Source organism: Sus scrofa, chromosome 7 (genome assembly GCF_000003025.6).
Source record: "Sus scrofa isolate TJ Tabasco breed Duroc chromosome 7, Sscrofa11.1, whole genome shotgun sequence".
NCBI classification, from domain to species: Eukaryota; Metazoa; Chordata; class Mammalia; order Artiodactyla; family Suidae; genus Sus; species Sus scrofa.
Genome location: NC_010449.5, coordinates 3819246 through 3846111, shown reverse-complemented (window position 1 = coordinate 3846111; position 26866 = coordinate 3819246). Strand labels below are relative to the sequence as shown.

At 42.8% G+C, this 26866-nt stretch overlaps 1 protein-coding gene and 1 non-coding gene across 2 annotated transcripts in view; both read left to right on the top strand.

Annotated features, from left to right (window-relative positions):
- The window catches only part of F13A1 (coagulation factor XIII A chain), a 149508-nt gene that overhangs the window by 54686 nt on the left and 67956 nt on the right, over nucleotides 1-26866 (top strand). Inside the window, exons 5-6 of the mRNA XM_001927630.7 lie at nucleotides 1851-1969; nucleotides 3211-3318. Of these exons, the coding sequence (XP_001927665.3) occupies nucleotides 1851-1969; nucleotides 3211-3318 (227 nt within the window). The remainder of the gene's footprint in view (nucleotides 1-1850; nucleotides 1970-3210; nucleotides 3319-26866) is intronic.
- MIR9841 (microRNA 9841) lies at nucleotides 10599-10686 on the top strand. The gene has a single exon (NR_128528.1). It is a non-coding gene; the product is annotated as a microRNA 9841 (primary transcript).

Sequence of the window (26866 nt, the reverse complement as noted above, 5' to 3'; positions counted from 1 at the left end):
GAGAAGGGGAGCTACAGAGCTCCTCCCTGTCCTCCGTTTGCCGCCTAAATGTATGCCTTTCCTCAGTAATGACCCAAAGCCCCAAAGGAAGACCTTCTTTTCCTTGATGCCCGCTCTCCGGCTCCAAGCTCCAGACATCCATCCCCAGCTGTCATTCCTGCGCGAGACTTTGACCGTGCCACGTGCCCAGGCTGCATGCTGGCGACACAGCAATCTGATCGGACTCACAGTCTTAGTCTGCCTGGGGACAGCTTCGTGCTCAGATGCTGGCTTTACTTTTCAGCACCACGGCCTTGGAAGAGATACCATACTTCTCTCTTCCCGCTTCCCCATCCATAAAATCGGGAAAATGCAGTGCCTTCCTCTTAGAGACGTCATGTGTTTTAATGAAGTCATTCATTTTCATACCACACTTAGAAAGTTCCTGGCAGGGAGTAAATACTAAGCACGTGCTTGTTCAGTTGGCAGTTCGTCACACACTGGCGGGTATGGAATATCTATTTATTTGTTTGTTTGTTTTGAGTTTTAGGGCCACACCCGTGGCATATGGAGGTTCCCAGGCTAGGGGTCAAATCAGAGCTGCAGCCACTGGCCTGCACCACAGCCACAGCAAGGCCAGATCCGAGCTGCGGCTGCGACCTACACCACAGCTCATGGCAACGCCGGATCCTTAACCCACAGAGTGAGCCGGGGATTGAACTCTCATCCTCGTGGATACTAGTCAGGTTTATTACTGCTGAGCCACGGCAGGAACTCCAGTATCGAATATATAAGTTAAAATACTTAGACACACAAGGGTACCTATTAAATTTCCTTTTAAACCTCTGCAGTCCTTGAAAAGCATTGAAAAAAAATAAAATTGTTTTAAATGACTTTCTGCTCTCATTTCCACTTCTGTGAGCTAGTTTTCCTTTTACCGGCTTCTGTGCATTTCATGGCTTCTTATCGATTTATTGGAATTCTTTACATAGAAACAAAATGAACTAACATTTTCTCTTGGTGCAAATCATTGTCTAGTACATTAGATACTTTAAGTTTTAGTGTAGCTGAAGTTCAAATTTTACGTTGTGACGGACCCTGTGATGAACCCCCATCAGAACCAAAATGGACCGTTTCCAAGGCTGCAAGTTGACCCGAGTATAACTTAGACCTGTGTGGTCCTGCCTGTGTGAACGATGCTTTTGCCGCTTTGATACCTGGCCTGAGAATAATTTCTAGACAGATTACAGGGCAAGGCAGATGCAGAGCGAGGCTTTCCCTGAGATTATAGCCACGGGGAAGAACAGTCCTTGCCCTGGAGGAAGATGACCACAGAGGCTGGTTGGGCACACACGTGCCAACTCAGGCACAAGGATTGCTCCTTCAAGAGACAAAGCCCAGCCTTCCTCCTCTTCCCAGTGATGGACTAACAAACTAGGCATGACCCAGGGTGTTCCAGCCTCTTCTAATGTTTGAAAGTCATTTTCAATTCTGTTCACATTAAGAGTCCGGAGATTATTTTGTTGATCTGTGTTGCACATTTGTATCTGCATGACAGCATTCTGATTCTGAAACCACTGCTGCACCAGAAGCCTAAACCGTTTAATGAGACGTGTCCATTTACTTGTGCCGCTTGGAACTGAAAACGTCAAGCGGTTGTCAGCATTTTGCTGACAAATGTCATCGTTTCCAGGCTGATCTTGGCCACAATTATGTTCACCATTTGCTAAAATTACGTGCTGTGCAATGAGCTATCTGTTAGTGAAACAGAAGACTGTTGCCCATCTAGTTGAGTAATGGCAGTTCGGGACACGCGAGTGTGTAAGAACCTTCTGGTTTGTCGTAGTCATCACATTCAACCCCCCCTGCAGAGGATGCTGTGTACCTGGATAACGACAAAGAAAGAGAAGAGTATGTCCTGAATGACATCGGGGTGATTTTTTATGGTGAATTCAACGACATCAAGAGCAGAAGCTGGAGCTATGGTCAGGTGAGCCACTTAAAACGTGTCACCGTCACGGACATTCTTACTGAATATTTTCTGTCTCGTGTATCGCTGCAGGGGTCTGAGGTGTCGATATTAAGCAAGCACAGTTTCCTGCTTTGCAGGATCTGAGACTCTAAGATAGCCTGGGAGTAGAGACTTAGAAAGGCACCTGCATAATTTACCAGCTGAAATCACATCTCTTCTTTTCGGGTGTTACAATGTTATGGAAATGTGAGTTTGTGTGGATGGCTTGGCATTCCACTGAGAAATGCTTTGGCAGCTTAGAGCAGGAAAATCTAGTGAGCTCAGACTTTGCTCTTCATTCTGGAATGGACTCAAGGTTTTCTTTTCTTATAAGGAAAGGTGTTTTGATAATGATGGAAAGGATACAGCCAAGCAAGTGCCCACTCAAAGAAATCACTTGTTTGAAGTGTTAGCAAAAGAGTTACTAATTAGAAAAGATGCTGCCATTTAGTTCAAAGGAAGCAGACTGGACTTTCACCTCAAGACTTTTTTTTTTCTTTTTTGTCTTTTTAGGGCCATACCCTCAGCATATGGAAGTTCCCAGGCTAGGGGTCAAATTGGAGCTGCAGCTGCCAGCCACAGCCACAGCAACACAGGATCCAAGCCACGCCTGCAACCTACACCACTGTTCATGGCAACACCAGATCCTTCATCCACTGAACAAGGCCAGGGATCGAACCCACCACCTCAAGGATACTGGTCGGGTTCCTTACCGCTGAGCCACAATGGGACTCCTCACTTCAAGATATTTTATCAGCTGCAGCCTCAAATTACTGTCTGGGTATAAAGAAGCTAATGGTAGGAGTTCCCAGTTGGGCTCCAGCAAGTTAAGAACCCGACTAGTATCCATGAGGATGTGGGTTCAATCCCTGGCCTCACTCAATGGGTTAAGGATCCAACATTGCCACAAGTTGCAGCATAGATCACAGTGCGGCTTAGATCTGGTGTTGCTGTGACTGTGACCTAGGCCCGCAGCTGCAGCTCTGATTCAACCCCTAGCCCAGCAACTTCCACGTGCTTCGGGCATGGCAAAAAAAAAAAAGGATGTCTCCTCCCTTCCACCTTAGTATTTCAATGCTACAGATAGTGGGTGAGTACCATAGAGGAAAGACACATTTCTAAACACGAGGTTGTGTTTTCATTTTATTTTTTGGCAGAGAAAATAAGTCGTATTGCAGAGCGGATACTAAGTCATATCTCATTGTTTTTCCCCCAAACAGTTTGAGGAGGGCATCCTTGACGCTTGCCTGTACATGATGGACAGAGCAAAGATGGACCTTTCTGGCAGAGGGAATCCCATCAAAGTCAGCCGTGTCGGGTCTGCTATGGTAAGAACAACTGCCGAGGACTTAAATCGATTACTCGCCTCATTTACCTTGGTATCGAGGTCAGTTCATTCAGAGCTGCTGAAATGGCAACTTAAACTTTTATTTGAAAGAGTCTATAACTCCCTGAACTTGTTATGTGCCATCAAACAAAAGTCCCAGTTCAGCACCGTTTGTTCCTTGGCTTCAGACAAATGCTGATGGATGACACGAGAATAAAGACCACTTATTCTTAAGAATCTCTTGTCTAGGAACTGAGGAGTGGCCATGGCAGAAATGTTAGCAGCTGTGATCAATCAGTCAATCAAACAAACATCAGGGAGGACCAAAAAAAAAAAAAAAAAAAAAAGTGCAAGACACATCCTGTCTACATTTTCACACCCATAGTCCAAGTAAAGAAATAAATGACTAATCATAGCTTCTGTTATATTGATACCTCACCCCAGGGCTTTATAGTTTAAGGAAGGGGTATTGAGGAGTTCCTGAAAATAAGAACCTGACTAGTACCCATGAAGGTGTGGGTTCGATCCCTGGCCTTACTCAGTGGGTTAAGGATCCGGCGTGGCTGTGGCTGTGGCGTAGGTAGGCCTGCCGGTGCAGCTCCAGTTTGACCCCTAGCCTTAGGAACTTCCATATGCTGCAGGTGCAGCCCTAAAAAAGCAAAAAAAACGGGGGGGGTATTGATTCTTCCCAATAATCACATGAGATAAATGGAAAGGGGTAGCATCACTCTGCTGTTTTATAAGTCCTGAAACCCTGTGATGACAGTTTGTTGGGGACAAAGCATCAGCTGGAACCCAGGTCCACTGACTCTGAATCTAGACTTTTCTTCTTTTAACCTTCCATGCTGGTCTGTGCAGGGGATGCTGAAACAGCTTCGAGAATGCACAGATCCTGCAGTGGGACAGCTTCCTGAGAGAGGAGACACAGTTCTCCTGAGCGAGAAGGTCGGGGTGAGGTGAGGGCGGCGGGTAAGCCGGTTGCCAGGTCCTGCACAGCCCTGGACTCTGCTGACACGCGGAGCGCACAGACCCTGCCCGTGGTGCATGAAAGCATATCAGATCTGCTTTATGAGCAAAACAGGACTAAAAAAATGTCAAGCTAGGTGCTATTTCATTCAAAGACTGAGCAAAAAATTGTCCTTTTGTTACCAATTTTCTTAAGTCTTACGAAAAATCTCTCTGCAAGAATATCTTCGAGTTTAATTTGAATTAAATAAAATCAAATATTGTTTATAGACAAACGTTAGACTGAGAATGATGGGAAATGTAATTTCTGTTTAAATCCAGAACAAAGATCGTTTTATTAAGAACTAAGGCTACATGTAAATTTAAGAAAAGTAGAATCTTAAAGAAGGTAAAAAATAACATGGGGGAGTTTCCTGGTGGCTCAGTGGGCTAAATAAAGTTCCAGAGTTGTCACTGCTGTGGTGCGGTTCAATCCCTGGCCCAGGAATGTCCACATGCCCTGGACATGACCCGAAAAATGCCCTGACGTCTAAGGGTAGTTTTGTTGTCTCTTGTTATTTATGTTGTGGAGTGAAAAGACAGAATTCTAAAGAATTTGGCAATTTCTTTTTTTTATGATTTTTGTTTTTTCCATTATAGCTGGTTTACAGTGTTCTGTCAATTTTCTACTGTACAGCAAGGTGACCCAGTCACACATACATGTATACATTCTTTTTCTCACATTATCACGCTCCATCATAAGTGACTAGATACAGTTCCCAGTGCTACACAGCAGGATCTCATTGCCCATCCATTCCCAAGGCAATAGTTTGCATCTATCAACCCCAGACTCCCCATCTATCCCACTCCTTCCCCCTCCCCCTTGGCAACCACAAGGCTGTTCTCCAAGTCCATGATTTTCCTTTCTGTGCGAAGGTTCATTTGTGCCGTATATTAGATTCCAGATAAGTGATATCATATGGTATTTGTCTTTTCTCTTTCTGACTTACTTCACTTAGGATGAGAGTCTCTAGTTCCATCCAGGTTGCCGCATATGGCATTATTTTGTTCTTTTCTGTGGCTGAGTAGTATTCCATTGTGTATATATACACCACATCTTCTAATCCAGTCCTCTGTCCATGGACATTTGGGTTGTTTCCATGTCTTGGCGATTGTGAATAGAGCTGCAGTGAACATGCGGGTACATGTGTCTTTTTTCAAGAAAGTTTTGTCTGGATATGTGCCCAAGGTGGGATTCCTGGGTCATATAGTAATTCTATATTTAGTTTTCTGAGGTACCCCCATACTGTTCTCCATAGCAGTCGTAGCAGCTTACATTCCCACCAACAGTGCAGGAGGGTTCCCTTTTCTCCACACCCCCTCCAGCATTTGTTATTTGTGGACTTATTAATGATGGCCATTCTGACTGGTGTGAGGTGGTACATCATAGTAGTTTTGATTTGCATTTCTCTAGTAATCAGTGATGTGGAGCATTTTTTCATGTGCTTGTTGGCCATCTGTACATCTCCTTTGGAGAAATGTCTATTTAAGTCCTTTCCCATCTTTCAGATTGGGTTGTTGGTTTTTTTGCTGTTGAATTGTACATTATTTATATTTTAGAGATTAAGCCCTTGTCACTTGTATCATTCGAAACTATTTTCTCCCATGCTGTAAGTCGTCTTTTGGCTTTGGTTTTGTTCTTTATGGTTTCCTTGCTGTGCAAAAGTGTGTCAGTTTGATTAGGTCCCATTGGTTTATTTTTGCTTTTATTTCTGTTGCCTTGGGAGACTGACCTGAGAAAACATTTGTAAGGTTGATGTCAGAGAATGTTTTGCCTATGTTTTCTTCTAGGATTTGATGGTGTCTTGTCTTATGTTTAAATCTTTAAGCTTTTTGAGTTTATTTTTGTGCGTGTTTTGAGGGTCTGTTCCAGTTTCATTGATTTACATAGGGCTGTCTAGTTTTCCCAGCACCACTTTCTGAAAAGACTATCTTTTTCCTGTTTTATATTCTTGACTCCTTTGTCGAAGATTAATTGACCATAGGTGTCTGGGTTTATTTCTGGTTCTCTATTTTGTTCCACTGGTCTGTATGTCTGTTTTGGTACCAGTACCACACTGTCTTGATGACTGCGGCTTTGTAATATTGCCTGAAGTCTGGGAGAGTTATGCCTCCTGCTTGGTGTTTGTTCCTCAGAATTGCTTTGGCAATCCTGGGTCCTTTATGTTTCCATATAAATTTTTGGATTGTTTGTTCTAGTTCTGTGAAAAATGTCATGGGTAATTTGATAGGGATTGCACTGAATCTGTAGATTGCTTTGGGTAATATGGCCATTTTTACAATATTAATTTTTCCAACCCAGAAGCACGGGATATCTTTCCATTTCTTTGAATCCTCTTTAATTTCCTTGATTAATGTTTTATAGTTCTCAGCATATAAGTCTTTCACCTCCTTGGTCAGGTTTATTCCCAAGTATTTGACTTTTTGGGGTGTGATTTTAAAAGGGAATTTTGTATTCCTTTTCTTTTTTCTTTCTTTTTTTTTTTTTTTTTTTTTCTTTTTATCTTTTGTTGTTGTTGTTGTTGCTATTTCTTGGGCCGCTCCCACGGCATATGGAGGTTCCCAGGCTAGGGGTTGAATCGGAGCTGTAGCCACCGGCCTACACCAGAGCCACAGCAACACGGGATCCAAGCCGCATCTGCAACCTACACCACAGCTCACGCAACGCCGGATCGTTAACCCAATGAGCAAGGGCAGGGACCGAACCCGCAACCTCATGGTTCCCAGTCGGATTCGTTAACCACTGCGCCACGACGGGAACTCCTGTATTCCTTTTCCAATATTTCATTGTTAGTATACAGAAATGTGACCAATTTCTGAATGTTAATCTTGTATCCTGCTATTTTGCTGAATTCATTGATTAGTTTGAGTAGTTTTCATGTGGATTCGTTAGAGTTTTCTATATATAGTATCATGTCATCTGCATACAGTGACAGTTTTACCTCTTCTTTTCAATTTGTATACCTTTTATTTCTTTTTTTTTCTATCAAACTCTGCTCCCTTTATTTTGAAACTCTTTTTTTATATATAATGATTTTTACTTTTTTCCATTATGGCAATGCAAATCAAAACCACCACGAGATACCACCTCACACCAGTCAGAATGGCCATCATTCATAAGTCCACAAATAACAAATGCTGGAGGGGGTGTGGAGAAAAGGGAACCCTCCTGCACTGTTGGTGGGAATGTAAGCTGCTACGACTGCTATGGAGAACAGTACAGAGATACCTCAGAAAACTAAATATAGAATTACTATATGACCCAGGAGTCCCACTCTTGGGCACATATCCAGACAAAACTTTCTTGAAAAAAGACACATGCACCCGCATGTTCACTGCAGCTCTGTTCACAATCGCCAAGACATGGAAACAACCCAAATGTCCATGGACAGAGGATTGGGTTAGGATACATTCTGTTTTTTTTGTTTGTCTGATTGCTGTGGCTGGGATTTCCAATACTGTGTTGAATAACAGTGGTGGGAGTGGGCATCCTTGTCTTGTTCCAGATTTGAGTGGGAAGGCTTTCAGCTTTTCTCCATTGAGGATTATATTTGCTGTGGGTTTGTTGTAAATGGCTTTTATTATGTTGAGGTATGTTCTCTCTGTACCCACTTTGGTAAGAGTTTTTATCATGAATGGATGTTGGACTTTGTCAGATGCTTTTTCTGCATCTATTGAGATGATCATATGATTTTTGACTTTTCTTTTGTCAATGTGGTGTGTGACATTGATTGATTTGTGTATGTTGAACCATCTTTGTGAACCTGGGATGAATCCCACTTGGTTATGGTGTATGATCTTTTTATATGTTGCTGGATTCGGTTGGTTAAATTTGTGTTGAGAATTTTTGCACCTATATTCATCAAAGATATTGGCCTATAATTTTCTTTTTTTAGTAGTATCTTTGTCTGGTTTTGGTATTAGGGTGATGGTGGCTTCATAGAATGTCTTTGGGAGTGTTCCTTCTTCTTCGACCATTTGGAAAAGTTTAAGAAGAGTGGGTCTAAGTTCCTCTTTGAATGTTTGGTAGAATTCACCTGTGAAGCCATCTGGTCCTGGAATTTTGTTTGTAGGGAGTGTTTTTATTACATATTCAATTTCATTTCTAGTGATTGGTCTGTTCAGTTCATCTATTTCTTCTTGATTGAGTTTTGGCAGGCTGTAAGTCTCTAGAAATTGTCCATTTCTTCTAGATTGTCAAATATGTTGGCATATAATTGTTCATAGTATTCTCTTATGGTTTTTTGTATTTCTGTAGTATCTGTTGTGATTTATCCTTTTTCATTTCTTATTTTGTTTATTTGAGTTTTTTCTTTCATCTTCTCGGTGAGGCTGGCCAGAGGTTTGTCAATTTTGTTTACCTTTTCAAAGAACCAGCTCTTGGTTTTATTGATTGGTGATTTTTTTTTTTTTTTTTTTTTTTTTTTTTGTCTTTTGTCCTTTTAGGGCCGCACCAGCAGTATATGGAGGTTCCCAGGCTAGGGGTCTAATCAGAGCTATAGCCGCCGGCCTACGCCACAGCCACAGCAACGCCAGATCCGAGCTGTGTCTTCGACCTACACCACAGCTCAGGGCAACGCCGGATCCTTCACCCACTGAGCAAGGCCAGGGATCGAACCCGCAATCTCGTGGTTCCTAGTCGGAGTCGTTAGCCACTGTGCCACGACGGGAACGCCTATTGGTGATTTCTTCATAACTGCCTACAGCATACATTCGACCTGCAGTCAATCACTGTTTCTCCTGTTTCACAAACAAGTTTTCCCCTTTCTTCTCCTTTGAAGTCATCACGACAGGTTTTCGGTGAGAGGGGAAGCAGTGGTTGGATGTAAATGAATTCCTTCTTGAGCAATCTGAAATGGCAGGCTCCTCAGCCCAAGCTTACTCACATGCTGTGTGTATTTCTCCTAATCTAGAAATCACTGCCTAACCCAAGCCGAAGCAAGAGCAAGGCAAACATGAAGCAGCTAACCCAGTACTTTCTGTAGCGGCAGCTGCCCAAGTGGAATATCACTAAGCACATAATCCAAATGCAAATTGCCTTGAAATTTTATTAATCATAAAAAGCCTATGAAGTTCTAATTTTGAAAATCTATAACCCACTTATGAGATTCAGAACTGGACAGAATCTGTTTGGGTGCTGGTTTGCTTTGGTTATATTTTGGGAGGGGGGGAGGCCTTGGGTGTTAGGGGCGAGGCCCCCACCCTGGGAAATAATCTGTTTCCACTGACACCGCTGTTCACAAACACAAAATCCGGGTTGGATAGTTTTCAAAATCTTTTTACATCTGTTATCGCCTCAACCTTAGAAAGGCTCTGTGAATCTTTCCGAAATCCACGCGGTTATAATGATTCTAGAAATTAAAATGTTGAGCCTCCCAAAATCAATTAAAATGATGAAACTTTATCCAAAAATCAGTTGTTTTCTGGTTATTCGGGGAGTTCCTCTCCTGTTCACAGATTCTAGAAATCCATCATGAAACTGCTGAGTAAAGGTAAGCAAAGACAGAAACAAAACGAAACAGAAAACCCCTCCAATTTCTCAATGAAAGATTTGCCCTACAGTGTGAGAAGATGCAAGCCGTTACATGTAGAATGGACAAGCAGTGAGGTCCTACTGTACAGCACAGGGAGCTCTGTCCAGTCACTTGTGATAGACCATGATGGGAGCTAGTATGAGATAAAGAATATATCTCTCATGAGTGGGTCACCTTGCTGTACAGCAGAAATTAACACAACATTGTCCGTCAACCATACTTTCATTAAATTTTTTTTTAAATAGAGAAGATGTATTTGGAGAGCTCAGAAAGATGTTCTGAAGTTGCTGGAGCCTAGCCTATATCCTGGTTCCAAGCAGATGGGCCTGCGTGTTTTCTAGGGGGCTCATGCGGACTTCTGGAAGAACAGAGGGAGCTGGACAGTCGTTTTAGGAGTGCTTCTGAGTCATCTCCCAGCCTGGTCACGGAGGCAGGAAATGCCTTTCTTGGGATACAAATGCTGGAAGAGGATACCTTGCACATCGCAACCTGCAGATTCTCTGGAAGGGGTGACACACTGACTCCAGTTCATGCCAAGACGAAAGGGATGGAAAGCAGACATTTCCTGGGCTCAGTTACTGCCTGGAAGGAGGAGGGATGAGCCACCTGGCCCTGGCTGGGCACCTGCAGAGGGCAGAGTGGGGGCAGGAGGCAAGCGCAGAAGACAGGGGTCCCAAAGGCCGATGTACTTCCTGCAGTCACAGGGAAGCCCAGCACGGAGGATTGATTGGCAAGGAATTTGCAGGAAGTGGGTGGGTGCTCGATGCTAGATGGGCACAGACAATGGTAATAAATAACATCTAGCATCGAGCACCCGCCTACTAACTGGCGAACTTTCTAACGATGATGACAGTAGTGTGGCTTTACAGTCCCAGGGAAAAGTATTGCCCAGAGTTTACCACCCTGGGCAGGTCTTCGGAGGATACTTAGCAGCATACTTGGCTTCTACCCCAGAGATGCCAGTCACACCTTCCCCCACCAGCTGTGCCAACCAAGAAGGTCTTCAGATATTTCCAACTATCCCCTAGGGGTCAGGTCACCCCAGCGAGGACCACGGCACTAAATCCGTTTGTGGCTCAGTTCCTCTGCCCGTGCAATGGACATACCCACTCTTCTGGTTTGCGGGGAGAAGCTGCCTCCTTTCCTGTCTTCAAAACCTGCTGCTTTTCATTCTTCTATGGAAGAGAAAGTGGAAGGAGCAGCATGGGGGCTGGCCCTGGCCCAGGTCACATCAGACCCCTCCGTTCTGACTCTTCAGGTGACCAGGACAAAAGGCTCACGCTCTCCAGCCCCCACGTCATCGTTAGAAGGAAACTTCGTCTCTGTACTCAGATCACCTTGGCTATTCCTGGCGGCAGCAAGAATACCCTTTTCTTCTTCAAAACAGTATTCTTATTTCTCCTATTTTTTCCCTTTATAAATCCAGTATCTTATTTAGTTCTTATTTGGAGTTGCCATTACTTCACTTTGATGTGACATCAGCCAAGTTTATGACAATCTGGACAGCCTTGGGCTGTTGGATTTTCCCAGGAGAAAGAAAGTCTGAAGCGCCTGTAATCTCATTGTCTGGGGATTGGTCCTGAGATGCTGTAACCTTATATAAGCAAACTTTCATTTAGGCTTTTCTAAATATTGAGTGGTGCATTCTACCAAAGCTATACTGCAGATTGATTTAAGAGAGAGACTTTTTTTAAAAAGAGGAAAGTTAAGAAGAGGAGGAAACTTTCCCAGAGTTATACTTCCTCCTTTCAATTACGTTGCCTGATTGCTCTTTGCTTTCCACCTCCTGTCCGATGTGACAAGTCCCCACGAGGACCGTTGCCAGGAAATGTGCCAGGAGACTTTTAGAAGGATGCTTTGTGCCATCTGAAAACTTATTTCACTCAACAGGGCACCAACAAAGCTTTCCATCACTGGCCCTGAATTGTTGTGAAGAAACCAGGCATGAACTCTGAGCCCCATCAGACTGTCAAAACAGGTGTGCTGTGCCTGGGACAAAAACAGCTGGGTCCCAGGGGAAGGAGAGACGGTGACGACAACCTGGCCTTTGCCACTGAGTGGCCCCTGGTCCCTGCCTGTGTCTGCCCCATGACTGATTGGATCTGCCAGGAACTCTGGGCAGAGAAGTTCTCCAGGGAGACGAGCTGCCGCAGCGGCCGCGTTCCTGCAAATACCGCTTGTTTGTTCACTGTGGAAGCTCTGACATCCCGCCGCCTCGGTGCAGGTGCACTCGTTCGGGTTGAGGCTGATTAATAGGAGATCTGTGCCGTGATGCCCGCAGCGCCAGCATGTGCGATCTGGGACTCTCCAGGGGTCTGCCCGGTCTTTACCACGGTGGTGCAGGAATGAGGCCACTCAAGGTCACACAGCAAATAAGTGACAGAGCTGAAGTCAGAGACCATCCTTGCTCTCAGTCATATTACCTTAGAGGGCCTCCACCAACACGTTAGTGCCCATAATAATAACACAGCGACTACAGCAAGTGAAGTGGGTATCTCCTGGAAAACCGAGACCCGAGGGAGTGGGCTCCAGAACAGATGAGTTTTGAAACACTGAAGAAAGGATCTAAATAGCCAGAGGCACTGGGTCCCTGGGGAAAGGTTCCCCAAGAGGATCAGGTGTCACACGTGATTTGGTGATTGTCCGATGGTTGTGGCGGTGGTGACAGTTATGGTGGCGCTGACGGTAATGGTGATGGTGAAATGGTTTAATGGTGGTATTGGTGATGGTGCCGGTGGTGTGGCTTGGCGGTATTGGTGATGGTGCCGGTGGTGTGGTTTGGCGGTATTGGTGATGGTGCCGGTGGTGTGGCTTGGCGGTATTGGTGATGGTGCCGGTGGTGTGGCTTGGCGGTATTGGTGATGGTGCCGGTGGTGTGGCTTGGCGGTATTGGTGATGGTGTCGGTGGTGTGGCTTGGCGGTATTGGTGATGGTGCCGGTGGTGTGGCTTGGCGGTATTGGTGATGGTGCCGGTGGTGTGGCTTGGCGGTATTGGTGATGGTGCCGGTGGTGTGGCTTGGCGGTATTGGTGATGGTGCCGGTGGTGTGGTTTGGCGGTATTGGTGATGGGGCCGGTGGTGTGGTTTGGCGGTATTGGTGATGGGGCCGGTGGTGTGGTTTGGCGGTATTGGTGATGGTGCCGGTGGTGTGGTTTGGCGGTATTGGTGATGGTGCCGGTGGTGTGGCTTGGCGGTATTGGTGATGGTGCCGGTGGTGTGGTTTGGCGGTATTGGTGATGGTGCTGGTGGTGTGGCTTGGCGGTATTGGTGATGGTGCTGGTGGTGTGGTTTGGCGGTATTGGTGATGGTGCTGGTGATGGCTGATGGTAGTAAAAGGCTCAGTATGAACTCATTCATTCAGCAAGTATTTACGGAGGATCTGCAGTCTAAGCACTAGGGTACAGTTGTATACAAAATAGCGTTTCTGCCTTCCCAGCTCTTCCAGTCTAACAGAGAAGGCAGGCAAGTGAGTAAAACATTCCCGCAAAGTATGGCGAAGTCTCTGACAAAATAAGCATAGAGTCGTACGGGGAAGAGGACGTCTCAAGCTCTGCTCTGAGGACAAAGCAGGTCCTGACACGTGTTGGGATTGGATGAAGGGCTGGGAAGATGGCTGACTAGGGCAGAGCAATAATAAGCCACATTATTATTCCTAGAACCCCTTTTTCCATGGTGGAAATTTTACCCAAATCACCAGTCACCGAAAGCACTGCGGGAAAATGTAGTTGGGGGACATTTGCTCCTCTGGGGACTTATTTGATTTAATTATACTTTAAAAGAATCAAACAAGGGGACATTTTGGAGAAATTTTGGAAGGAAGAAGAAAAAAATGTCAATATACTAGTTACATTTTTTTTTCTTTCTTGGGCTGCACCTGAGGCATATGGAAGTTTCCGGGCTAGGGGTTGAATCAGAGATGTAGCCGCCAGCCTACACTACAGCCACAGCCACGTGGGATCTGAGCTGTGTCTGACCTACACCGCAGCTCATGGCAACACCGGATCCTTAACCCACTGAGCAATGTCAGGGATCGAACCTGAGTCCTCACGGATGCTAGTCGGGTTCGTTACCGCTGAGCCACCGCGGGAACTCCAGTTACATATTTTAAATTCCAGCCTTTACACTGTTACCAGCCTGGACTTTCTTGCTTCCCTCGAGGTGTACACTTTTATTTTTAACCCTGGTCTTCTGCTAGTATCGAACCACGATGCCATCATTAATTCCCATTAATACTCAATTCAAACTGCGCCTTTGGGGAACTCAAGATGGAACTTTTTTTAACCAATCGATGTTTGGTGTACTCTTTAGCGTGATAAAAAAAAAAAAATCTTGAACTCCAGCTAGTAAATCAAACTGACCACCAGTGAGGGTGGGTCCTGGGGTTTCCTAGGGCCTGAAACAAGGTGAATGACTGAGGCCATTGGAGGCAGAATGGGCTTGAGAGCTTCTGACCCACTCACAGATAAACTGAAGATAATGTGGTTTTCCGCGTGGTCCGTCTCTTCCCCGTCTCCTTGTCCCAGTGCTCAGGCAGTCTTTTCCCCTTTCCACGCCCGAAAAGACGGTCGTGACGTCTCTCCTTTGATACTTGGCCAAGCAGCTCCACCGGCAGCTGCTGGAAGGCCGTGTTTTTTATTTTCCCCAGGTGTTTTCTTTGTCTTCTCATAGAGAGCTTCACATTCAGCCGAAGCCTCCTCCTGCCCCAAACCGTTTCAACTATTCAGACCACCTTGAAAAATTCACTTGGGTTAGAAATTCCACCCCTCAGCGATACCCCAGCAAACTTCAGAATCAGAAATAGATTCCTGAAGTCTGTTCCCTGTGATCATACACTCCCACCACAGCTCAGCTCCCTACCAATTTCGTTTTAAAAATGGTAGAAATGGCAAAGCACTCTGTGACTGCTCCTTCGGTTGATAAGCCGCTAAAACCCCCTTTCTCAGGGTGAGCTGTCCTGGGGAAACCCGAGGACTCGTGTGCTCACGGGCCATTGTCCAGTGCCCGCCCTTTCCCCCACTGAGAAACCCAACCATGCAATTCCCCGGGTGGATCTTAGTTTTAGAAAAGTGCCATCTATTAGAAAAGCATGATTATGTAATAATCATTTGTTTCCTCATTCTTACATGAAAGATTTATCCAATTGCCAAACAGAACTTCCAAGGGAAGTAGTAGATTCAGTGCCAGCCCATTGAATGTGACTTCCCCCGTGCGAGGGCAAAGAAGTGACCTCCATTTGTGTTTTGGGGGAGTGGCAGTGACTCGCAGGCTGGGGACCATTGCCAGATGCAGGCTCCCTGGTGGATTTCAGCTCCATTCAGACTTTCGGAAGCTCTGACCCTGTCTCCTTTCTTGTTTGACATTGTTCTTTTCTTTTTCCATGACTCATACCCAGGAATGTCGAGAGTAGCATCCCTCACTTTGGGGTAACAGGAAAAATCAGGACGCCTCCGATGCATTTGATAGCCTTCCCAGCGGTCCCGTGTCTCAGTCGGCAAGAGCGGCCGCAGGGGACAGCTTTGGGGGAATCTACCAGTTAGGATTAACGAAAAAGGTGATCGTAGCCCCGAAGGGGAAAATGCTAACTCTAGTGAGATTTTCTGTTTTACCTTTTATGAAAGTGTGGTTGATTTACAGTGTTGTGCTGATTTCTGCTGCCCAGCAAAGTGACCCAGTCATACACACATATATATGCATTCTTCTCCGTATGCTGTCTTCCATCATGGTCTATCCCAGGAAATTGGATAGAGTTCCCTGTGCTGCACAGCAGGGTCTCATTGTTTATCCATTCTACATGGACTAGTTTGCATCTACTAACCCCAAACTCCCGGTCCATCCACTCCCTCTCCCTTCACCTTGGCAACCCCAAATCTGTGCTCCACGTCTGGGAGTCTGTTTCTGTTTTATGGACAGGTTCGTTTATGCCCTATTTTAGATTCCACGTAAAAGTGATATCATGTGGTGTTTGTCCTTCTCTTTCTGACTTACTTCACTTAGTATGAGAGTCTCTAGTTGCATCTATGTTGCTGTAAATGCCATCATTTTGTTCTTTTTATGGCTGAACGGTATTCCATTGTATATAGGAACTACATCTTCTTACTCCATTCATCTGTCAATGGACATTTAGGTTGTGTCCATGTCTTGGCTATTGTGAAGAGTGCGGCAGTGAACATACGGGCACATGTTTCTTTTTGAATTATAGTTTTGTCCAGATAGATGCCCAGGAGTGGGGTTGCTGGATCATATGGTAGTTCTGTGTTAGTTTTCTGAGGACCTCCCTACTGTTTTCCAAGTGGCTGTTAGGGGGGTTCCCTTTTCTCCACACCCTCTCCAGCATTTGTTATTTGTAGACTTCTTGACGATGGCCATTCTGACCGATATAAGGTGGTACCTCATTGTAGTTTGGATTTGCGTTTCTCTAATAATTAGTGATGTTGAGCATCTTTTCATGTGCCTACTAGCCATCCATATGTCTTCTTTGGAGACATGTCTGTTTCTGCCCATTTTTCAACTGGGTTGTTTGTTTTGTTGTTGTTGAGTCGGATGAGTTGTTCTAATAAGATTTTTTAACTGTTAAAATTGGAGTCAAGGTACCCAGGAGTGCAGGAGGGCTTCCTTCCATTGAGGAATGACCAAGGGACTCCAGTGTTGAATGAGAGGCACGGAGTCGGCACAATCTCTTGCAGATTTCAAATTACATACAATACCGTAAGGTCGCCTCATTCACCAGGGATTTTCATTTCTGTTTAGTAAAGAATTTTTAACTATTGACAAATATATTGGAAGCCAGTAGGAAAATAGGATTTACCTAACCGAAATTGTTTTCACAAGCAACTTAGAGGAATTGCATCTGTTTCGCAAATAACCAAGGTGTAGATGAAGAGACAGCAGTATCAGGAAGTTAAGTGACTTATCCAAGGTCACTCGTGGACCTGGAAATGGATCTCAGGTTACCTGGCCCACCTGTTCCACACACGATGTTCTGTTTCCTCTGGGTTTGCCCTCTCCCTGTCCTCTCCCCATATCATATGAGCTCCTTGGGTACGAATGTAGTGCCTTTTACAAGCCCTGTCTTATTCAATCCTTCTCTTTAGGGTTGGAGGGGGGGGGTGGAGGAACAATGAACTGTTCAGATATCATTTCTTTTCCTCTTATGGTAAAAGCCCGCAAGGTAATGAAGTTTCTGTTTCTGGGCAAACGGCTTGGCTTCTCAGCTATTAGGGTTGCATTTCTTATGCCTGTCTTCCCCATGTTTTTTGGAGAAAAACAGACATTTATTTCAGGCCATCTCTCGAATGCGATAATCACAGCCAATCTAAACCTCTGCTTTCCCCGAATTGCTTCCTGGAATGAGGTTTCAATGCTGCATCTATTTTGTAATCACACGGGCTATTTCTGAAACATGGGGTTGGTTTCCAGCACTGCTTCCACGCTCCACAGTCAGGACCGCTCTGGTCTGGGGCCAGGCATCCCCAGGACGGACAAACAGAAATGCAGTGAAGCCAGCCCAGCCTTTTTGGATACGCCCTCGCAGGTCTAAGCACTCTCAGTCCGTTCTCGCCCTCTCTCCTGCCCCTCTCCTTTGACTTCCTCCTATCCTCTCAGGCTCTGCTCGTCGCCTTTCCCATCCATCTATCCATCCATCCATCATCCATCCATTCATCCTTTCATTCAGATATTTTTGGAGGCCTATACTATGTACCAGCCCTGCCCCACGAAGCAGTGGATTAGCAATGAAAAAAAGCAGACAGTGCTTTGAAGCTTAAAATCCCCCAGGCCATGTTTTATTTCTTTCATGATTATCAATTAGTAAAATATGTTTGGGCTAAGAATCCTCAGTTACTAAGGGAGACAAGGTTAATAATTCTAGTTGTAATGACTTTCATGAAAAAAAAAAAGAATCTAATTAATCCTTCCCATCAGAGTCTGTGTCAAGTATATGAACCAAAGCACATTTGCAGAACAAGTGGTTATAGGCTTCACAATATAGGGTAGGGTTCATGCACAGGTTTTTTGTTATTGTTGAAGGAAAGTTAACATACAGTGAAATGTATGGATATTAAATGCAAATGCAAAGTTCCATGAGCTGGGGGTTTTTTGTTTGGTTTTTTGTTTTTTTAAGGGCCATGCCTGCGGCATATGGAAGATCCCAGGCTAGGGGGCAGATCAGAGTGATGGCTGCCCACCTACACCACAGCCACAGCAATGCCAGATCCAAGCCACATCTTCCACCTACACTACAGTTCACTGCAATGCCTGAGCCTTAACCGGTTAAGCGGGGCCGGGGATTGAACCCACATCCTCATAAATACCAGTCAGGTTTGTTTCCACTGAGCCACGACAAGAACTCCCAAAGTTTAACGAGTTTCGATTGGGGTACCCCAGCCTAAATATGACATTACCAGAAATTTCCTGTGCTCTCTTGAAGTCAATCCATATCCCCGTAAGCAAGCATTGTTCTCATTTCTTAGAATAGGTTAGATTTGCCTGTTCTTAAACTTCGCATAACTGGATTCATACCGCATGTGCTGTTAGGGGCTGGCTTCTTTCACTCGATCAATTCTTGCACATGTCTTTAATTATTCCTTTGGCCGAGCAGTCTTTCATGGCGTCTGTATCCCAGTTTGTCTATCCATTCACCTGCTGATGGACATTTGAGATGTTCCCAATTTGGGGCTATGAATAAGGTGTTGTGAATACTCTTGTACCAGTTGCTTTGTGCACATAGCATTTTTGCATTTCTGAAGTAAGCACTTCAAGATGGCATGTCTACACCATAGGACCTGTATGTGTTAAACATTATTAGAATCCACTGGTTTTCCGAAGTGACGGGAACCCCGTGGTGTCATGGACACAATGTAACATCCACTCTGCAACTTCCACCTGCAACTGAGTCATCTCTATGAGATTGTACCTGGGGCCTCTGGTCCACGAAACCCAGAGAGGCGCTTGCTCAAGGAATAGTTCTTCCCAAATTTAACTCTCCGCCTTTGAAACTAGTTCATGTTGCCCAAAATTTATGTCCAAGGGTATTTGAAAAACGCTTGTAGACAAAATTAGGTACAAAATCAGGCAGTACAGAAATCCTAGCCTTTATGAGAACATAACTTTTAACACTGAAATTTAACAGAGTATAATAGATTGATCACAGAGAAAAGTCACCTTATCATAGCCACATAAAATGTGCACGCAGGATGAGAAAAATAGCTTTATATATTTTAAAAGAAGCAGAAAAAGTAATAATTATGCAAAATTTAATAGATCTAAGCTTTGAATTCAAAGAGGCAGCTCACCCCACTGGGTACAAAAGGAGTTTTAATTCTTTTCTCCCTCGATGTAAATGTTTGAGAGAATTCTAAACAGTTTGAAGAGTAGAAAGAAGAAAGTAATAATTATATATATTCTCACGGCAAGAATTGAACACAGCATCTTGGCATATCTACTTCCAGTCTTATTTTATTTTATTTTATTTTTGTTAAAAGTATAATAATCCTCTCTAAAAAAAGAATTCGGACAATCCAGAAAAATTTAAAGATAAAAGTTAAAAAAAAAAACTCAAAAAAACACCCCAAATTTTACCATCAAGAAATAGGCTTTATTAGTATTTGATGTACATCAGCCCCATTGCAACTAGATAAATAGATATTTAAATAAATAAATATAGTTTTTAAGATTGTAAATGGTTTTATACCATAGATGCTAGTTTAATTGAAAAGTATTACACTTACTTTTTGTTTATTTGTTTGTCTTTTTAGGGCCGAACCTGCAGCATATGGAAGTTCCCAGGCTAGGGGTCGAATCGGAGCTGCAGCTGCCAGCCTACACCACAGCCACAGCCACGCCAGATCCAAGCCGCATTTTCAACCTACACCACAGCTCATGGCAACATCAGATCCTCAACCCACTGAATGAGGCCAGGGCTTGAACCTGCGCCCTCATGGACACTAGTCGGGTTCATAACCACTGAGCCATGATGGAAACGATACTTACTTTTTATATCTTTATTGAGATAGTTGACATTTAGACTGCACATCTGTAAAGTACACAGTTTGATACTTTGATGCACCAATGAAGCGTCACCGCAATGGAAGGAATGAGCACACCCGTCACTGCTCAGAAGTTTCCTTTTCAGTTTCTCCCTTTTACAACTTCCTGCTTTGTCTGCTCCCCCTCCCCCCCAGGCAGTCACTGTTCTGCTCTCTGTCTGGACATACGGATTGATATTATCTCTGATTTTATGTAAGTGGAATCCTGCCGCATGGGCATTTCGGGTCTGGCTTCTTTATCTCGTTTTGAGCCGCATCCTTGCTGCCGTTTGCACAAGCACTTCCCTCCTCTTCACGGCTGAGAAGCTTTCCTTTGTAGAGGTGACCTACCATGTGTTCATTCATTCACTCGTCGATGGACATTTGGGCTGTTGCCAGTTTTTGCCTCTTACAGATAAATCTAGGACTATTCCTGTGAAAGTCTTGGTATGGACATGAGCTTTTATTTCTCTTAGATAAATAAATACCTGGGGGGGTCATATGGTAGGTGTGTGTGTAATTTTTGAGAAACTACTGTGGTGGTTTTACAATTTCACATTCCCCCCAGTGGTGTGGACGAATCCCAGATCTTTGCCTTTTCCCCGACACTTGATAGAGTCAGTCTTTTCAATTTTAGACTTTCTAATAGGTGTAGCAGTATCTCATTGTGGTCGTAATGTGCATTTCCCTGTAACTAATGATACTGAGCATCTTTTGTTGTGCTTATTTGCTGTCTAGATATCTTCTTTGATGTTGTATCTCTTCAACTATTTTGCCCATGTCCTTTAAATTTTGTTCATTTCCTTATTATTGAGTTTCAAGCATTTTTTTTTACTATATTCTGGATATAAGATCTTTATCACATACATGATTTACAAGTATTTTCTTCCACTCTGGACTTAGGTTAAATTCTCTTACCTATATCTTTCTTTTTTAAATTTTTTTATTACTCAATGAATTTATCACACCTGTAGTTGCACAATGATCATCACAATCCAGTTTTACAGGATTTCCATCCCACAACCCAAGCACATCCCCCCACCCCCCAAACTGTCTCCTTTGGAGACCATAAGTTTTTCAAAGTCTGTGAGTCAGCATCTGTTCTGCAAAGAAGTTCATTCTGTCCTTTTTTCAGATTCCACATGTCAGTGAAAGCATTTGATGTTGGTGTCTCATTGTCTGACTTCGCTTAGCATGATAATTTCTAGGTCCATCCATGTTGCAAAAAATGCCAGGATTTCATTCTTTTTAATGGCTGAGTCATATTCCATTGTGTATATGTACCACCTCTTCTTGAACCACTCCGCTGTCAATGGACATTGAGGTTGTTTCCATGTCTTGGCTATTGCAAATAGTGCTGCAATGAACATTGGAGTGCATGTGTCTTTTAGAGTCATAGTTTTCTCTGGATAGATGCCCAGGAGTGGGATTGCTGGATCAAATGGTAGTTCTATTTTGAGTTTTCTGAGGCATCTCCATACTGCTTTCCACAGTGGTTGCACCAATCTACAATCCCACCAACAGTGTACTAGTGTTCCTTTTTCTCCACACCCTCTCCAGCACTTATTGTTTGTAGACTTTTTGATGATGGCCATTCTGGCTGGTGTAAGGTGGTACCTCGTCCTGGTTTTGATTTGCATTTCTCTAATAATGAGTGATGTTGAACATCTTTTCATGTTTTTTTGGCCATCCGTATGTCTTTGGAGAATTGTCTGTTTAGATCTTCTGCCCATTTTTTGATGGGGTTGTTTGTTTTTTTGGTATTGAGCTGTAGGAGGTGTTTATAAATTTTGGAGATTAATTCCTTGTCAGTTGATTCATCTGCAAAGATTTTCTCCCATTCTGTGGGCTGTCTTTTTGTTTTGTTTAGAGTTTCCTTTGCTGTGCAGAAATTTAAGTTTCATTAAGTCCCATTTGTTTATTTTTGTTTTTACTGTCATTACTCTAAGAGGTGGATCTGAGAAGATGTTGCAGTCATTTATGTCAGAGAGTGTTTGGCCTATGTTTTCCTCTAAGAGTTTTATAGTATCTGGTCTTATATCTAGGTCTTTAATCCATTTTGAGTTTATTTTTGTGTATGGTGTTAGGGAGTGTTCTAATTTTATTCTTTTACATGTGGCTGTCCACTTTTCCCAGCACCACTTATTGAAGCGGCTGTCTTTTGTCCGTTGTACATTCTTGCCTCCTTTGTCATAGATTAGTTAGGCTGTAGGTGCATGGGTTTAATTCTGGGCTTTCTATCCTGTTTCACTGATCTGTATTTCTGTCTTTGTGCCAGTACCATATGGTTTTGATGACTGTTGCTTTGTAGTATAGTCTGAAGTCTGGGGGCCTGATTCCTCCAGCTCCATTTTTCTTTTTCAGGATTTCTTTGGCTATTCTGGGTCTTTTGTGCTTCCAAACAAACTTTAAAATATTTTGTTTGAGTTCTTTGAAAAATGTCCTTGGTAATTTGATAGGGATTGTATTGAATCTGTAGATTGCCTTAGGTAGTATAGTCATTTTGATAATATAACTCTTCCAACCCAAGAGCATGGTATGTCTTTCCATCTATTTGTGTCATCTTTGATTTCTTTCTTCAGTGTCTTAGAGTTTTCAGAGTACAGGTCTTTTGTCTCTTTAGGTAGGTTTACTCCTAGGTATTTTATTCTTTTGGATGCGATGGTAAACGGGATTGCTTCCCTAATTTCTCTTTCTGATCTTTCATTGTTAGTATATAGAAATGCCATTGATTTCTGTGTATTAATTTTGTATCCTGAGACTTTGCCAAATTCGTGGATGAGCTCTAACAGTTTTCTGGTAGAGTCTTTAGGGTTCTCTAGATATAGTATCATGTTATCTGCAAATAGTGATAGTTTTACTTCTTCCTTTCCAATTTGGATTCGTTTTATCTCTTTTACTTCTCTGATTGCTGTGGCCAGGATGTCCAAAACTATGTTGAATAGTAGTGGCAAGAGCGGACATCCTTGTCTTGTTCCTGATCTCAGTGGGAATTTTTCAGCTTTTCACTGTTGAGAATGATGTTAGCTATGGGTTTGTCATATACGGCCTTTATTACGTTGAGGTAGGCTCCCTCTATGTCCACTTTCTGAAGGTTTTTTTTTTTTATCAGAAATGGGTGTTGGATTTTGTCAAAGGCTTTTTCTGTATCTATTGAGATGATCATATGGTTTTTATTCTTCAATTTGTTAACGTGGTGTATCACACTGATGGATTTGTGGATATTGAAGACCCCTTGCATCCCTGGGATAAATCCCACTTGATCATGATGTACAATCCTTTTAATGTCGTGTTGGATGCGGTTTGTTAGTATTTTGTTGAGATTTTTTGCATCCTGTGTTCTTCAGTGAAACTGGCCTGTGGTTTTCTTTTTTTTTTTTTGTGGTATCTTTGTCTGGTTTTGGTGTTGGGTGATGGTGGCCTCATAGAATGAGTTTGGGAGTATCCCTTCCTCTGCAATTTTTTGAAATAGTTTCAGAAGGATAGGTATTAGCTCTTCTCTAAATGATAGAATTCTCCTGTGAAGCCATCTGGTCCTGGACTTTTGTTTGTTGGAAGTTTTTTAATCACAGTTTCAATTTCAGTTCTTGTGATGAGTCCATTCATCTTTTTTATTTCACCTTGGTTTAGTCTTGGAAGATTGTACCTTTCTAAGAATCTGTCCATTTCTTCTAAGTTTTCTGTTTTATTGGCGTGTAGTAGTCTCTTATGATCCTTTGTATTTCTGTGATGTCTGTGGTTACTTCTCTTTTTTCATTTCTAATTTTATTGATTTGAGTCTTATCTCTTTTTTTTTTCTTGATAATCTCTTACCTATATCTTTTAATGAGTAAAAGTTCTTAGCTGGATGAAGTTCACTTTGTAAATTTATTCTTTATGGATCATTCTTTTGGTATCCAAGGAATCTTTGCTTCATCAAAGGGCACAACATTTTGCCCTATGTTTTCTTCTGGAAATGTTTATAGTTTTAGGTTTTATGTTTAGGTCTAGATCCATTTTGAGATAACTTTTAATATGGTGCAAGGTATAAATAAAAGTTCGTTTTTCATAGCAATATCCAATGGTTCCAGTACCATTTGTTAGAAGAAATTATCCTTTGTCTGTGGAATTCCCTTTGCAACTTTATCAAAAATTAGTTAACTGTATTTCTGTGTCATCTACTGCATTTCACTGGTCTTTTTTTTTTTGTATTTATGCCAAATAGTATCATCCTATTTAATAAAGTATTACATTTAATTGTACTCACATTCAAATTAATTTTATTTTATATAAATTTTACTTTCACAGAAGAAAAAAACTGAATCACAGCAGAAGAAACTGTTAAACTTAAATAAATGTTTCCTCACTGCAGGAAATGCTATTTCCTAGCAGATCCCTCTGAGGTTCTTAGAGAATTATGAAAACCACTGAAGGAATGAGTCATTGTATGTTTTTGAGTTGTTTTCATTTTAGATGGTGTCAGTCAACTGAGATCAACACGTCAAACATCAGCACTTCCTTTTCTCCTCCCCTCTTTCCACACTCATGTCTAATTTTTCCTTCGGATCATTACTGTTTCCATATTATTGAGTTTTACAATTCATGTTTATTCTGTTACTGTAACTCCTAAAGATGTTTAAGTGTGTATGAATTGTTCTCAGTGCTGGATCTTTTACCCTGTTCCTGGGGTCTTTGTTAGATTCATCCCCTACCTTGAGATAACTTTTCAAGTAGCTTGGTTGTAAGGGGTACTGTATTCTCTGAGATCCTTCATGTTTGAAAATGTGTGCTATTTATCCTTCTACTTACAGAACATCTTAGATCTGCATAGTATTCTTGGGTCCATCTTTCTCTCAGGACCACTTAAATATGAATGACTAAGTTTTGCCATCAACTGGTGCTCTAGATAAGTCTGAAGGCGGCCCTGTTTCCCCCTTGTAATTTGCATTTTTCTGTCTGTATGACTGAACAATTTATCCTCAAGTTTATCCTTAGTTCAACTAAGCTTGATTAATTAAAGTTCCTAAGTAAGTGAGCATTCTGCATCAAATTGTCCTGGAGCTCATGTTGCTCTTTCAATGTATAGATTCAGTTTTTCCTCAATTAAGTAAAATTTCCTTATGTCATGAACATTTATTTGGTGTTATTTTTTAAGCTATTTTATTGTTTTTATTTTTATTTTTGTCCTTTTGCCTTTTCTAGGGCTGCTCCCACGGCATATGGAGGTTCCCAGGCTAGGGGTCTAATCAGAGCTGTAGCCACCAGCCTACACCACAGCTCACAGCAACACCGGATCCTTAACCCATGGAGCAAGGCCAGGGTTTGGACCTGCAACCTCATGGTTCCTAGTCAGATTTTTTAATCACTGAGCCATGACAGGAACTCCAGGTTCTCTGCTTTAAAGGTACTAATTATCCTTATGTTGTATCATCCTTGTCTTCCACAGCTATTGGCTCCTCTCCAATAATAATAAGTTCATCTCTTTCATTTTTTTCATTAGTATTTTCTTCATCTCAAGTTTTTCTTCTGTATCATTAACCTTATTTTTAGCATTATCTATTCTGTTTCTTAGAGGGTATAATTTATTTTTATTTCTGTGATGATTGAGTTGGTCCTCAGGTTGTTCCTTTAGGTCTGTGATCTCCTAGGAGACAGTGAGAAGTTCCTTCATGTTCTTTAATTTTGTTTTCTTTTGTCGATCGTTTCTCCATCTCTTGTTCCTCTCTGCTTTGCTTTTCACTTTTGCTCATGCTTGCATCACTTCTCGAAGTGTTCTGTTCACAGTTAATATCCTATAGATAAAATCCTGACTCTCCAATCCAAGATGGGTTTGATTTCCCCTCTGAACTAACTCGAGGCCAATGTATTTCATTCTTCTTTTCTTTTGTACCCTGAGACAGACTGGGGCAGAGAAGGGAAGTTAGCTGAAGAAATGGCAATCTCTGTTAGAATCCAGGGCCCTGCTCTTTCTTTTAGGATCCTGTTAAATTTCTCATTCCAGGATCCACTCCACCTCATGGAAGGTAGATCTCAGATTGCGTTCCCGCGTGGGGATAACTCTCAGGCTCTGTATCATTTCTCCACAGAGTCCCAGAATCTCTTCCTTTTCAGGGACACAGACCCCTTTTCACCCATTTCTCCACAGCAGTTGTTGCCATGATCCCGGTCAAAACAAGGCAAAGGTCAGCATTTCAATTCAGTTTGTTTCTTTCTCGATTTTGAAATACAAGTGAGAGATTTCAGGACTTCGTTAGCTTGACGGTGGGGTTTCTGAAGAGTCAGGAGCTGAGCCAGGCTGCCTCTCTGCTCCACTCCAAAATCCTCATCTTTTCGTGGACCAGGTTTTGAAGTTTACTGAGTTATGTTAAGCCAGTCGGGCTGTTGATAGTGACTTTTTGAAGGGGTTGGATTTTTCACACACACTCTCCCACCAATATTGTAGGTGTTAGGAGAGGACAATTCGGTGAAGCCTAAATGAAGCTGAATAGCACTTCCTGTCCAAAGTCCTGGGCTCATGTTGTCTCCTTGACCACCAGGGATGCAAGACCAAGACATTTCATTCTGCCCCTGGTCCAACTCTGAGTTCAGGATAGGGTGTTAACAGTCAACTGTGGCACGAAAAGGGGCCAGAATGTCCTTGAAGTGTCCCCCAAATATATCGTGTTGTCTAGAGAGGGAGATACTACTTTAACCCTTTCCATCTGTCACTAAAGACTTATGCCTTTCAGTATCTAGGCTCCCCAGAAATCAATATTCTAATTAGAAAACAGTAGCTAATCTGGCTAAATGCTAATAAATGAGAGTTGTGATTTATCTAGCAACAGGGGAACAGCTCAGCATTAACAATTAAAAGGTCTGGAAAGGAGAGAGCTCTTTTTTTTTTCCCCTTATTTTTCCCCTAGGCTGATTGGGTTCAGCTGTAGGTTATAAATAATGCTTCTAATTAACAGTTATCTGTTTGAAAAATCAGTCATTAGAACCACAGTTTAGGAATTTTTACCTCTAAGATC